Source organism: Salmo trutta, chromosome 18 (genome assembly GCF_901001165.1).
Source record: "Salmo trutta chromosome 18, fSalTru1.1, whole genome shotgun sequence".
NCBI classification, from domain to species: domain Eukaryota; kingdom Metazoa; phylum Chordata; class Actinopteri; order Salmoniformes; family Salmonidae; genus Salmo; species Salmo trutta.
The window spans coordinates 40,010,579-40,025,885 of NC_042974.1; the positions used below are offsets into that span (position 1 = coordinate 40,010,579).

The window sequence follows — 15,307 nt, forward strand, 5'->3', positions numbered from 1 at the left end:
GCAAGGCAATAACAGAAGGCACACATCTAAATCCACAAATAAATGGTTAATTGACCACAAAACATCTCCGGAATTGAACCCCATTGAAAACCTGTGGTTTGAATTGAAGAGTGCAGTACATAAGCACAGATGAAGGATTGTGTAATGAATACTCAGGGAGAAAAAGGTCTAGCGGGAGGTGTTTAATGTGCCTTCGCAGAAGGGAGGAATCGTGGTCACAGGCAGGCAATGGTCATACACAGGTAGGACTAAAGGCTATAACTGGTTCTCACAAACGAGCTATGAAAAGGCTTAGTAGAGTCAAAACGAACAATATCTCACAAAGGCACAAACAGAACGAACTGAACTAAATAAGGAGCTGATGAGACCAGGTGAGTAACCAACACAGGTGAAATCAATAAACAAAAATGAAAGACAGGGCTACGTCCAAGAACACAACGAAACAGAACACAAGGTTGACTTAGAAAATAAATACAGAACCTTACAGTACCCCCCCAAGGGAGGCTTCTGACAACCCAACGGTACCAAAGGGTGGATTGGGCGGGCGGGGGAGCATAGGCGGCCGCCTACATCAAGGGTGAGGTCCGGCAGGCTGGTTCGACAAGGTCGTGGACTGATCCGACGTTCTGCGTCGACGCTGATGTCCAGTGGGCCTTTTCGGGGGTCGACCCCGAGGTCAGGGAGCGGGACGATCCAGACGGTTATGGTGGAATGCCTGAATCATCTCCGGGTCGAGGATGTCCTTATCGGAGACCCAGGAATGGTCTTCAGGCCCATAACCTTCCCAGTCCACTAGATAGTGGATGCAACCTCTCAGGTGTTTGGAATCAAGGATGGCCTGAATGGCGTAGGCAGGTTCCCCTCTGACGTCCAACGGTGGGGCGCACTGCGGTTTGAGACTGGAGGATGAAGAGGACTGTAGGTGACTGATTTTAACAGAGACACATGGAAGGACGAGAAGATTTTATACTGACGCGGTAACTGGAGGTAGTACATGTCAGGGTTGATATGATGGGTTATCTTGAAAGGACCAATAAAGCGAGGATAGAACTTTTTGCAGGGGAGGCGGAGCCGGATGTCTCTGGTAGAGAGCCGCACGCTGTCCTGGGTGAAAGATTGGCGTAGGTCGGCGGCGTCTGTCGGCAAAGCATTTCTGGGTATTAGAGGCTTCCTGCAGATGCCGGTGAGCGGTCTCCCATACCGCTCACTACGCCGAAACCAGTCGTCGACAGCTGGAACGGTACCAGGCTCCGCCTTCCAGGGAAACATGGAGTGGTTGGTAACCAAGTACACACTGAGCGTATTCGGCCCAGGCCATATACCGACTCCAGTCGTGTGGAGAGGCAGAACATTGTTGGCGGAGGTACTTCCCTATTTCTTAGTTCAGGTGTTCCGTCTGCCCGTTGGTCTGGGGATGGTACCCGGAGGAGAGGCTGAGGGCGACCACCAGTCAGTCATAGAAGGCTCACCACACCCGGGAGACAAACTGGGGCCCGCGGTCAGAGACGATGTCCTCCAGAATCCCATACAGACGGAACACATGTTGCAACAAAGACTCAGCCAATTCCATGGCATTAGGTGGGGAAGAGGAACCAGACGACACATTTTTGAAAAACGTTCTACTAAGACAAGGATGGTGGTGTTACCAGAGGATTCAAGAAGGCCTGTGATGAAGTCAACAGCTATGTGGGACCAGGGTCTGTGAGGGATTGGCCAAGGTTGAAGCTTACCGGAAGGGAGATGATGAGGGCTTTTGGTTTGGGCGCAGACTGGACAGGAGACTACATAATCCCCTTACGTCGGATGCCAGTGAGGACCACCAGAACTTACGGGCTAGAAGTTCGGTGGTTCGTGTAATGTCCGGATGTCCTGACCCCAAGGACGTGTGACACCATTGCATCAGTTTGGGTCTAACAGCTATTGGTACATAATTCTTCCCAGCTGGTGTCTCAGGAGGAGCCGGGGCATGAGGTTAGGGCTGCTTGTATGGCAGAGTGAACCTCACACTGTACCAGTCCTACAATGGTAGAGGAAGGAAGAATGGGTGTATGGTCTGAGTTACTGTAACATGAAAATGGAAGCATGTGATGAAGACAGCCCAGCGGGCTTGTCTGGAGTTTAACCTCTTGGCTCCTCTGATATATTCCAGATTACAATGATCTGTTAGGACGAGAAAGCGATGTGCGCCCTCCAACCAGTGGCGCCACTCCTCGAGGGCCAGCTTGATGGCGAGGAGTTCTCTGTTCCCCACATCGCAATTCCTCTCAGTGGAGGATAACTTCCTGGAGAAGAAGGCATATGGATTTGATTTTGGAGGGGTTCACACCCATCCAGAGAGAGTATGGCTCCTACTCCTACTTCGGAGGCATCCACCTCCAGGGTGAAGGGAATGGTCGGATTAGGTTGGCGATGGACAGGAGCTGAGGTGAAGTGGCGTTTCAAGTTGTTGAAAGCAGTCAGGGCGGTTTCAGTCCATTGAAGGGTCCGGGTCTTTTGGCTGGTAAGGGCAGTGAGGGGAGTGGCAGTAGACCTGAAGTTCTGAATGAACTGGCGATAGTAGTTGGAGAACCCAATGAAACATTGGAGTTCCTTAACCGTAATTTGGGCCAGTTACTGACAGTGGTGACTTTGTTCTCATCCATGCTGACCCCTCCAGGTGTCAGTACGAAACCGAGGAAGTTTACCGAGGTTATATGGAAGGTGCACTTTCAGTCTTCACATAAAGGTTATGGTCAAGGAGCCATTGAAGAACCTTTTGCACATGCTGTATGTGTTCCTTCAGGGAGTGGGAGTAAATCAGGATGTCATCAATGTAGACGATGAGAAAGCAGTTGATCATATCCTGGAATACCTTGTTCATAAAGGATTGGAAGACGGCGGGGGCATTAGTAAGGCCGTAGGGCATGACCAGGTATTTGTAGTGCCCTCATGCGGAGATAAAGGCCGTCTTCCATTCGTCGCCTTTACGGATAAGGTTATATGCACTTCGCAGGTTGAGTTTTGTATAGATGTTGGCACGGCCCACTTGTTCAAGGTTCGCAAGGATCAGAGGAAGAGGGAAACGGTTCTTGACCATGACGTCATTCAGGGAACATTAATCAATACATGGACGGAGACCACCGTCCTTTTTTCCAACAAAGAAGAAGCTGGACGCAGCCTGGGAAGAAGAAGGACGAATGAAACCGTTTGTGTGTTTCATCAATGTCGTTCTCCATTGCCTCATTTTCCGGGATAGATGGGGGTAAACATGGCCCTTCGGTGGGGACACTCCAGGGAGTAAGTCAATAGCACAGTCCCCTGGGCGATGTGGTGGCAGAGTGGAGGCCTTGATTTTGCTAAAGACATTGCTGTACTGGGCGTATTCATATGGTATGGTGGGTGGCACTGGAGGCAGAGTCCTCAATGGTGGTTGCTCTGCAGGGTAGGCTGAGACAACCGGTGAAGCAGGTAGAAGACCAGGACAGAAGTTCACCTTGTTGCCACGAGATGGCAGTGTCGTGACGACAAAGCCAGGGGTGTCCAAGGATGAGTGGCTGTTTGGGGGATGAGAGTTCCATGAGTTTAATGGTTTCGGTGGGGAAGACTCCAATCTGGAGAGTGACGCTCTGTGTCAGGTGCGTAATGAAGCCTGTGCCCAATGGCTGCCCGTCCAGGGTGTTAATCCTTAAGGGAGGGGTGACAGGTGTTAGATCAATGTCAAGCTCTTGTACTAGCTGGTGATCAATAAAATTACCTGCTGCTCCCGAATCTATCAAACCCTCTACGTACTTAGTAACACCCTTCACGGTTATCAATACTGGGATGGAGGATTGCTTCTGGGAGATATTTAGAAATAAGGACACGCCTACCTGCATGGCAGAGGAGGGAGCCTTCTCATCTCTCCGTGGAGAACAGGGCAATGGCTGAGTAGATGATCTTTCCCTCCACAGTATTGGCAGAGCCCTTCTTGGATCCGCCTTTGTCGTTCGATACACGGGAGAGGAGCATGGCCCAACTGCATGGTCTCTGGAAGACTTGGACGGGATGACGGAATCATGGAAAGAGAAGGTTTCGGGTGGTCAATGAGTTCTTCGGCGGTGAGGTGGTCAATGGAGATGGACATACGAATGTATTGATTTAAATCCTGAAGAACACCTCTACAGGAGGTCTCCTATAGGACGACCAGAAGGAGAGGGATCGAATACCTCTTTGAAGAGGGTGGAAATGGGTCTCGGATCCGAGTTCTGTGCTAGTGGCAGTCCATATGGAGGTGGCCCAATCCAAGGCTTTGCCTGTGAGTAGAGACACAACAAAATCCACCCTGCTCTTGTCGGTGGCGAAGTTAGTGGGGTTGTGCTCAATGTATTTGCTGCATTGCATCAGAAGTCCCTGACATTTCCCAGGTGAACCGTCATATTTTCCAGGCATGTATATGAATGAAGGAGGGCTATGGGTTATGATACCTGGCACCGGAGGAGTAGGAATGGGCTGGTGGAGAAGATGGCAGATTTCCTCCATACGCTCCTCTTGCTGGGTTAGGCGCCGCTGTAGCTCTGCTGAATCCATTCTGTTTTTTGGGTGAGGTATTCTGTAGTGAATACTCAGGGAGAAAAATGTGTAGATTCACGCGCAGAGTGCGGCAGGTGTTTAATACACTTTTGCAGAAGGCAGGAATCGTGGTCACAGGCAGGCAATGGTCATACACAGGTAGGCAAACACAGGTAGGCAAAATAAGGAGCTGATGAGACCAGGTTAGTAACTAACACAGGCGAAATCAATGAACAAAAATGAAAGACAGGGCTACGTCCAAGAACACAACGAAACAAAACAGAAGGTTGACTTAGAAAATAAATACAGAACCTTACAGATATCAAGGATCTGGAAAGATTCTGTATGAAGGAATGGTCCAAGATCTCTCCCAGTGAGTTTTCCAATCTCATAAAACATTTTAGAAAAAGGCTCAGTGTAGTTATCCTCTCAAGGGGATAACAACACTGGGGATACAACACAGAGGGGATACAATATTTTTGTTAAACAAAATATATTTCTCTGAGTAATTATATTGGCAAAAAATAATAACATTTTCTTTTTTTTAAATGTACAATTATACAACATAGTATTTGTATTTTATTTAAATTTGTTGCTAATCTCTATCAGGGGATCCAATAATTCCGGACCCCACTGAATATAGGGTCTCCCGAGTGGCGCAGCTGTCTAAGGCACTGCATCTCAGTGCTTGAGGCGTCATTACAGACACCCTTGTTCGAATCCAGGCTTGGGAGTCCCGTAGGGTGGCGCACAATTGGCCCAGTGTCTGGCCAGTGTAGGCCGCCATTGTAAATAAGAACTTGTTCTTAGCTGACTTGCCTAGTTAAAATCAGGTTAAATTAAATATATGTATAATGATCCTGATGGTTGATAATTTGTGGGTAGATATGTCTATTTCCCAGGTATCTATGGTCATGTGTTTCTAAGGAGAGTCATTAACAATGTCTCGCAGTACATCGTCATTAACTACAGCTGATGTGCCAAACGGAGAGAGGCTGGCAGAATGGGGACACACTCTCCCTACAGACACACGTACAGGCAGTGTCAGTGTGCAAGGATGCTGGTAGTTACTGTGCCAACAGTAATAAATCTCCCTCACTGTCTCCTGCCTCTCTGTTCTCTGCTGTTTCCAAGGAGACGAGAGAGAGGAAGGGGAGTTGCCATATCCCTCTGTGTAAAGGAAATTGCCTCCCTGTCCTCTAAATTACATTACATACATTATGGGATAGTGAAAAGTTCCCATCAAAACTAACTAAAAAGGTAAGTTATGTATAAAATAGAAATGTGATTTATAATTAAAAAGGTGAAAAACAAACTAACAAACATGAAGGGTATGCACGTCATACCAATATGGATCATAAACATTATACACATCTCGTGGTTGCACAACCTGATTTCAGTAAACATGACTCATAGCAGTAAAAAAAAGAAGCTTTCTTACCCATAAACTCAATGCCCAAGTGATCTGCTGTTCCGGTGAAGAGAAGAGAGGAGGGGAGACAGGGACAATGGAGGGAGGGAGGAAGAGAGACAGAGATAAAGCTATTAGAAACAATGCACTTTAACATCCTGTCACAGCATATAGTAACAATGTCTGTGACTTGTTGTTGTTTCATGTAAGGAAGCTCCATAGCCTTCTGTATTCACGTCACATAACTTCAGTAGACACATGCTCTGGGCATAATCGGAGCTGACACTCAGCATGACTGCACCAAGAGACTCTGTGGCTCATTTTCCATGCTCGAAAAACACACCGTGCATGAGTTGAATTCTAGTCAATGACATGTATAAACCCTGGATGACTTACAATGTGCACTGTATTGAAGCCACGGCACAGCCATCTTGGTAATCCTCCTCCTCCTCCTCAAGACATCTTGGTTATCCACCTCCTCAAGATGTGTATTCTATTACAGATCTCACTCTCTCTCTCTCTCAGGACCTGAGCCCTAAGACCATGCATCAGGACTACCTGGCCTGATGACTCCTGGCTGTCCCCAGTCCACCTGGTCATGCTGCTGACCCAGTTTCGGCTGTTTTGCCTGTGACTATGGAACCCTGACCTGTTCACCGGACGTGCTACTTTGTCCCAGACCTGCTGTTTTTGACCCTCTCTCTCTCTCTCTCCCTCTGTCCCTCTCTCTCTCTACCACTCCTGCGATCTCGACCTCTGAATGCTCAGCTATGAAAACCCAACTGACATTTAGTCCTGAGGTGCTGACCTGTTAAACCCTCTACAACCACTGTGCTTTTTATTTGAACCTGCTGGTAATCTATGAACTTTTCAACATCTCGAAGAACGATCTGGCCTTAATGGCCATGGACTCTTATAATCTCCGCCCGGCACAGCCAGAAGAGGACAGGACACCCCTCCGAGCCTGGTTCCTCTCTAGCATGTCTTCCAAGGTTCCTGACTTTCTATGGAGTTTTTAGTAGCCACTGTGCTTCTACATCTGCATTACTTGCTGTTTTGGGTTTTAGGCTGGGTCTCTGTATAAGCACTTTGTGACATCTGCTGGTTTAAAAATGGCTTTATAAATACATTTGATTTGGATTTGAAAGTACTAATGTTACTGTCCCCACTACAACAAAACACATAATTTAATACATGTAATTTTGTCCTTGAATCAGTTAATTGAAATACTGTAGAACGCTATTCATTCTTATTGAGGACTGGTCGACAAGGGAGTGACCATATGGCCGAAGGGTGACTTCAAAGCCTCTCAATGGCCAATACATAGCATCAGCAATACAGGGTTTATATATGTCATTGGTTCTAGTGTGTTACAGTTTGGAAAATAAATCAGTGCGTAGTGAGATATCCTGGCATAAGACCTTTGCATACATCTTTGTTTACAGAAAGTGGAAGTTTCTTTACACAGTTTTGTTGCCATATATACAATTCTGTTTACATTCTTTATGTTCTACAGTGCATTCGAAAAGTATTCAGACCCCTTGATCATTCCCAAATTTTGTTAAGTTAGTCTTATTCTAAAATGGATTAAATCGTTTTTTTCCCTCATCAATCTACACACAATACCCCATAATGACGAACCAAAAACAGTTTTTTATAAATTTTAGCAAATGTATTAAAAATAAAACTTTATCACATTTCCATAAATATTCAGACCCTTTACTCAGTACTTGGTCGAAGCACCTTAACCAGTGATTACAACTTTGAGTCTTATTGGGAATGATGCTACAAGCTTGGTACACCTATATTTGTGGAGTTTCTCCTATTCTTCTCTGCATATCCTCTCAAGCTCTGACAGGTTGGTTGGAGAGTGTCGCTGCACAGTTATTTTCAGGTCTCTCCAGAGATGTTAGATCTGGTTCAAGTCCGGGCTCTGGCTGGGCCACTCAAGTACATTCAGATACTTGTCCCAGAAACCACTCCTGCATTGTCTTGGCTGTGTGCTGTCATGACTGGCCTGTGCGGGTCAGGTTACTGTGGACCATAAACCTACGGAGATATCTCTCACACCCACCAGCGGGTAAGAGATCGAGTGGTATGGAGATGGGGGGGGGGGGGGTTATGACACCTCCCACCCATTGTAAATCTTAAGGCAGTAGACAAAATCCCTTTGTCCTTTTAGTATGGAGGAATGGAATGTATGATGGGCCTATGGAGAACCTACCTCTGAACAGTAACATGCAATAAATGGACTTTGGGACAATATGTTTCGTCAGCCAAAATGGTAGTAATGACGATAGATGGAATATGAAAATTAAGGTTGTTTTTTGTTATGTTATTAAAAGTTAAATGACAACGTTATAATGAAACAATTGTAACTTGAAGAGTTTTCACAATATGTACTTGATGTTTGCCAACTGTACAGTGTGTGGAAAATGTCCAGATCAAAGAGAATGTTTTTGTGAAGATAAAATGTGAAATTAGTTGTCTAAATTGGATCTGAGTAAAATCCAGACCTTGCCTCGTAACTAGTTACGCCCAGAGAACTTGCCCTAAAGGCGGAAACGCCCATTTCTGACCAGAGGGTAAAACACATGTGAGTTAAGAATTAACATTATGACTAAGTGACCACGAGCTGCAGCCAAGGTCCAATTAGTTGTAACCCCAAAACACAACACGAGGTTGAAGAAGACAAAGGAACTTCTTATTCTATGCTATGGATGAGTAGCTGTGTCTAAGAGGGTGAATTCAAGCAGGACCACCCAGTTACCGCTCTTCAAGGAATCATGTGTCTACACTGTTTTCATTCCCACGCTGGAACCATCTACACAGCTGATTAGCCATCCTCAGAAGACCCCTCTTTCAGAACAAGGGCGAGTAAACAGACCACTAAGAGAAAGGACACTGACATTGTGAGGACAAACAGAGAGTTACACCCGGTAACCAAAGACGTGCCACTATCAGAGAAGAGTTCGGAACCCGGTCCATGAAGAGACACCCCATTGGAGACCTTCGACACGTAATTACATCATTATATTCTGACCCATAAGAGCAGCAGTTCGGGCCAAGGTTAGGGTTAAACTAAGCATAGTTTACAAATGTAGTGTGCTTTTCTCTTGTGTACTCTCTCTCTCTCTTTTGAAATCCCTATTTTGTTTAACACGTGTCATATTGTGTTGGCCCGGTAGGGACCTGTTTCAATGTACTAAGTTCTAATCAATAGCCTAGACTGTGTGTTTTTGTATGTGTATCTTATATTATCATTTTAGCTTGTTAGTAATTAAATAATCAACTCAATTGGTGTGGTACGGACTAATTTAGTGAGACTCAGGTTTGTGAAGATTCCCAGATTATGCAACGTTCTGAATGAGACTGTAGAGAAAATTAATTAATTAGCGACTGTTGTAAAATCGATATTCTGATATTCTTGAGTTCATTTGGGAAATCATTCGATGAACATCAGTCGTCACATTAACCAATACAGCGTTATGTCAGTGCTTAGGGTCATTATCCTATTGGAAGGTGAACCTTCACCCCAGTCTGAGGTCCTGAGCACTCTAGAGCAGATTTTCATCAAGGATCTCTCTGTACTTTGCTCCGTTCATCTTTCCCTCGATCCTGACTAGTCTCCCAGTCCCTGCCGCTGAAAAACATCCCCACAGCATGATGCTGCCACAACCATGTTTCTCTGTAGAGAGGGTGCCAGGTTACCTCCTGATGCGATGCTTGGCATTCAGGCCAAAGAGTTCAATCTTGGTTTCATCAGACTAGAGACACTTGTTTCTCATAGTCTGAGAGTCCTTTAGGTGCCTTTTGACAAACTCCAAGCAGCTGTCATTGACCTTTTACTGAGGAGTGGCTTTTGGTACCCTTCCCCAGATCTGTGCCTCGACACAGTCCTGTCTCTGAGCTCTACGAACAATTCCTTCAACCGCAGGACTTGGTTTTTGCTCTGACATGCATTGTCAACTTTGGGACCTTAGATAAACAGGTGTGTGCCTTTCCAAATCATGTCTAAACAATCACATTTACCACAGGTGGACTCCAATCAAGTTGTAGAAACATCTCAAGGATGATCAATGGATACCCTGTGCAGTCTCATAGCAAAAGGTTTGAATACTTATGTAAATAAAGTATTTTGTTCACTCTCTGAAAATGTGGTTGGTTATTGCTCTGAGTTTGGGAGATAATGAGAGGTAGACAGGGGAAATTAAAGGATGCAGTGGTGCGTCAGATCCATTGAACACTAATGAGGAGACCTCTCCATCTCTCCCTTCAATACACAGTGGACGGGAGAGGAACGCAACAGAATATGTATTCTATGAAAATACTGTCGATGTACTGTATTGTACCTGTGAATAGAGAGAAAGGGAACACTGTACTGCAGCCCTATCTGGATAAACTTTTCGTTTTTCATAAACTATGGTTATTCATGATCTGTCATTGCCTGTGATCTCGTGTTTAAGTTTGAAAATAACAAGTGTGTACAACAACATTTGTCTAAATCCAGAGGTGCGGCAGTAAGGCAACAGACAGCACAAACATATGGTACCATTCACCCAGTTTGAACTGAACTGAGAGCTGTAGAACATGTTGTACAAATCTAAACTAGGTGCGCTGTAACAGTGCGAGAAGCCAGTAGTATAAGAATGGTCATACATGGTAACCATAGCAGCCATAATCTATATTTTTCAAAAATCTTTATTATATCAACGTCATGTGTTCTACACCGTAGTGTCTGAGGCAGAAGAAAAGTTAACTTTGTTATTCGACTGGAGGTGACATTTGCGAATGCCATCTCCCCTGTACCAGTGTGGGCGGGACGACGCAGAGCCCCAGGTAGAACAATATGGCAGTGTTTACAACGGTGTATGTTTGATTGTGGCCAGACGGAGAGGCAGGTGCAGCCGGTGGGGTACCTGTGACGGCAGGTAATCCTGCTTCCCTTCCACCCTCCGTCTCCCTGAAGAACATTACTCACCATGCCAACATAGCCCGTCCACCTGTATGCAGGTTAATGTGTACTTAAAATAGCCCAGAAAACAGCATCAAAATACAGACTCCCTAAAGCGGATCTTCTTGGAAAAAGCCCCTCGGTGATGGGTTTGAGCCCTGGTTGGCTGACATGTTGTCCCATGGTGCAGTTGCATTTTCCTCATTTTTCTTCTTGTTACTGCTTCCCCCATCCACCAAGGTAGCCAGAGTAGCCTGTCAAGGCCAAGCCTTTGCAAGTATTCTTTAGCCTGTCAAGGTCAAGCCTTTGTGGTGAACCCTATCACGTGGTGAAAGAATGCTGAAGTACAAATGCAGGAAAAGTAAAGTATTAGTAGCAGTTTATTTTTTATTGGCAATTCATTGTAACTATTCACTATAATTGTCTTCTAATGGCAATAATATCTAGAGAAAGTCCCTATGTCTACTTGCAAAGGTGTTTAAAGTTCATTACCTGAACTGTAATTAAGAATAGCAAACACGAGGAACAAGCAAATACCGTCTCTTAGACTACATCAGTACCTGTGAATTGCCCTTCTGCCCATAGTGAAGAGACGCTATACAGTCATTATTTCAACAACAGTACTTAATAATTCCAGAGGCTGCCCCGCACTCTCAGTTGACGTTGGGTAGAGAGAAGTGATCTGCTAAAGTCACAACTTCTCTGCTTTAGATCTCAGGTCAGGCAAAGCCTCTGTTGCACCCTTGACCTTGAAACTTCAGATGTCATTGTCTACTGTAGCAGGATAAATGGATTCTGCTTCTTTCATAACTTTGGTATTTTGGATACCCCCCCCACCTTTGATATGGTACCATCAAATAAGTTACAACATATTCAGAGTGCAGTTCATGGGAAGTTTTGTTTTACCGTTTTACCTTTGAGAGGTGAATACTTCTTTGGTATGAGTTCTCGTCAGGTGAAAGCGAGACAACTGACTTTCTCCAAGTCAATAACCTTCCTCTATTGTCCGCAGACTGTGAATCTTCGAGTTTATAGAGTTGCTATCAGCAAGGGAAAACTCCAGCCCTGACTCTATTATTCTGTCTGACAAAATAAATTACTGTATCAACGTGGTGAGGGATTGCATCATGTTCAGATTTTCAGAATACAAATGGTACGAGTATATGGTTTTCGACATAAAACTGTTTTCAATTGAAGTGTTCTAATTTCTAGCAAAGAAGTCAATGTGTTGATAGACAGCCTCCTCTTATAAGCTGAAATTACTTGAATTGATAGGTGCTCCGGGGTAATACTCTAGTTTAAGACGTCACTCTGAGGTAAAAAAAATATCTTTGAGATTAAGGATGGATAGACTAGATAAAAGAAACACATTGGCTTTGACTATTTCTCTTTCACACACGCACATCCATTCTCTCTCTCTCTGTCAAGGTTTCTGACGCCATTGTGCGGGTCGTTGAGACTAGCTGTCCTTCAGTGTACTGATGCCTGGAGCGTAGCATGTCCTTGCCTATGTCTCTCTCTGTTTCCATCTCTTTCTCTGTTGTGTCTGGAGGTGTTGCTATGGGAACCTGGTCCGCCTGAGAGCCTGCACACACCTTGTTTTGCCAGAGTCTCTCTGACACCCATTCCCCACATCATAAATAAGTCAAACCCTAACTCAGGCTTTGAGACCTATGTATTTTACAGTGCGTCCACATCCTTTGAAACTTGTGTCACATTTTGTCCCAGGAGCATATGCAATTTAAAGTACTGAGTCTAGAGATTATTATTTTATATGTTTTAAAAAAAAAATGTTCTGGCCCAATTTGTCAGAGGACAAAAGTAACTTTGTTTTATATACAGTGCCTTCGGAAAGTATTCAGACCACTTGAGTTTTTTCTCATTTTGTTACGTTACAGCTTTGTTCTAAAATTGATTAAATGAATTGGTTTTCTTATCAATCTACACACAGTACCCAATAATGACTAAGTGAAAACAGGTTTTCAGATATTTTTGCAAATGTATTAAAAATAAAAAACTGAAATACCTTACATAAGTATTCAGACCTTTTGCTATGAGACTCGAAATTGAGCTCAGGTGCACAATGTATCCATTGATCATCCTTTCCACAGCTTGATTGGAGTCCCCCTGTGGTAAATTCAATTGATTGGACATAATTTGGAAAGGCACACACCTGTCTATTTAAGGTCCCACAGTTGACAGTGCATGTCAGAGCAAAAACCAAGCCATGAGGTAGAAGGAATTGTCCGTAGAGCTCCAAGACAGGATTTTGTAGAGGCACAGATCTGCGGAAGGGTACCAAAACATTTCTGCAGCATTGAAGGTCCCCAAGAACACAGTGGTCTCCATCATTCTTAAATAGAAGACGCTTGGAACCACCAAGACTCTTCATAGAGATGGCCCAACTGAGCAATCGGGGGAGAAGGGCTTTAGTCAGGGAGGTGACCAAGAACCCGATGGTCACTCTGACAGAGCTCCAGAGTTCCACTGTGGGGATCGGAGAAACTTCCAGAAGGACAACCATGTCTGCAGCACTCCACCAATCAGGCGTTTATGGTAGTGGCCAGATGGAAGGCACTCCTCAGTAAAAGGCAATCCCGCTTGGAGTTTGCCAAAAGGCACCTAAAGACTCTCAGACCATGAGAAAAGATTCTCTAGTCTGATGAAACCAAGATTGAACTCTTTAGCCTGAATGCCAAGCGTCAAACCTGGAGGAAACCAGGCACCATCCCTACGGTGAAGCATGGTTATGGCAGTAACCCGATTGAACATCTCTGGAGAGACCTGAAAATAGCTCTGCAGCGACGCTCCCCATCCAACCTGACAGAGCTTGAGAGGATCTGCAGAGAAGAATGGGAGAAAGTCCCTAAATACAGGTGTGCCAAGCTTGTAGCGTCATACCTAAGAAGACTCGGCTGCAATCGCTGCCAAAGGTGCTTCAACAATGTACTGAGTAAAGGGTCTAAATACTTATGGTTCACCTTTCAGCAGGACAATGACCCTACGCATACTGCTAAAGCAACACTCGAGTGGTTTAAGGGGAAACATTTAAATGTCTTGGAATGGCCTAGTCAAAGCCCAGACCTCAATCCAATTGAGAATCTGTGGTATGACTTAAAGATTGCTGTACACCAGCAGAACCCATCCGACTTGAAGGAGCTGGAGCCGTTTGCCTTGAAGAATGGGCAAAAAACCCAGTGGCTAGATGTGCCAAGCTCATAGAGACATACCCCAAGAGACTTGCAGCTGTAATTGCTGCAAAAGGTGGCTCTACAAAGTATTGACTATGGGGGGGGTGAATAGTTATGCACGCTCAAGTTTTCTGGTTTTTTTGTCTTATTTCTTGTTTGTTTCACAATAAATATTTTGCATCTTCAAAGTGTTAGGCATGTTGTGTAAATAAAATTATACAAACCACCAAAAAATCTATTTTAATTACAGGTCGTAAGGCAACAAAACAGGAAAAATGTCAAAGGGGGTGGATACTATCAAGCCAGTGTATATGTCTTTCTCTGAGACCAGGTTGCTTGTTGCACCATAAGAACAAAGGAAAATTACAGGCAGAATTTACGTTGGTGGTTAGGGGAACTAATAATTTATGTAAAAGGTTATGAGAACTAAAATGACAAAGGTTAAGAAAATGTACATAGCAGGTTAGGTGAAATAGGTTATTTTTAGAATAAGGGATAGCTAAAATCCTACAATTGTCCCCAACGTGACTTAAACACGCAACCTTCAGATTGCTAGACGGCCGCGGAACACAACTACCCATCTTCCCCGACCAATCTCCTTTCTTTTGTTCCTGTCTAAAGTAACTAGACCACTGTTTTTTACGACACGGAGGCAAGGCTGGCACATATTGTTAACTGTGGGTTGTTCACTGACAATTGGCTTGTGCTGACCACATGTGACACATCTGCCCTGTTACCTATGATAGACTATTGGTAGAGGGAATCAGAAGACTATTTTGTCTGAATGAGATACCTGTCACGACACCTACGGAAGGTGGCGCCCCTCCTCGCCCGGGCGGCGCTCGGCGGTCGTCGTCGCCGGCCTACTAGCTGCCACCGATCCTCTGTTTCACGTTCTGTTAGTAAGGTCGAGGATAGGCACGCACCTGTTTTGTATTAGTTGTTAGTGTGGGGGGGATTTAGGCTAGCTAGGTAGGTTTGTGTTTTGTGCGGGATTGTTTTTGTCAGGGCTCATGTTTGGAAGTGAGGGTCTGTGTTTTTCCTTTGCCAGCGTTTTACGCGGAGTTTATATTGGTCTGCGTCCCTGCGTTATGTTTGGAGAGGGTGGTGCGTTTTATTTATACGCCCTGCCCGACCATGCTTGTATTGTTTTCGTGTGGATATATTAAAGAAGTATTCACGGAATCATCTGTCTCCTGCGCTTGACTCTACCTCTCCTGCTTC

The 15,307-nt window shown here is 44.8% G+C and overlaps 1 protein-coding gene across 3 annotated transcripts in view; it reads right to left on the bottom strand.

Annotated features, from left to right (window-relative positions):
• LOC115153298 (pro-neuregulin-3, membrane-bound isoform) overlaps positions 1-15,307 on the bottom strand; it is a 553,781-nt gene that overhangs the window by 67,859 nt on the left and 470,615 nt on the right. For 2 of the 3 annotated variants that reach the window (XM_029698590.1, XM_029698588.1), the window contains exon 4: positions 5,969-5,995. In XM_029698590.1, the coding sequence (XP_029554450.1) occupies positions 5,969-5,995 (27 nt within the window). The remainder of the gene's footprint in view (positions 1-5,968; positions 5,996-15,307) is intronic. The other variant, XM_029698589.1, reaches the window with a different exon arrangement.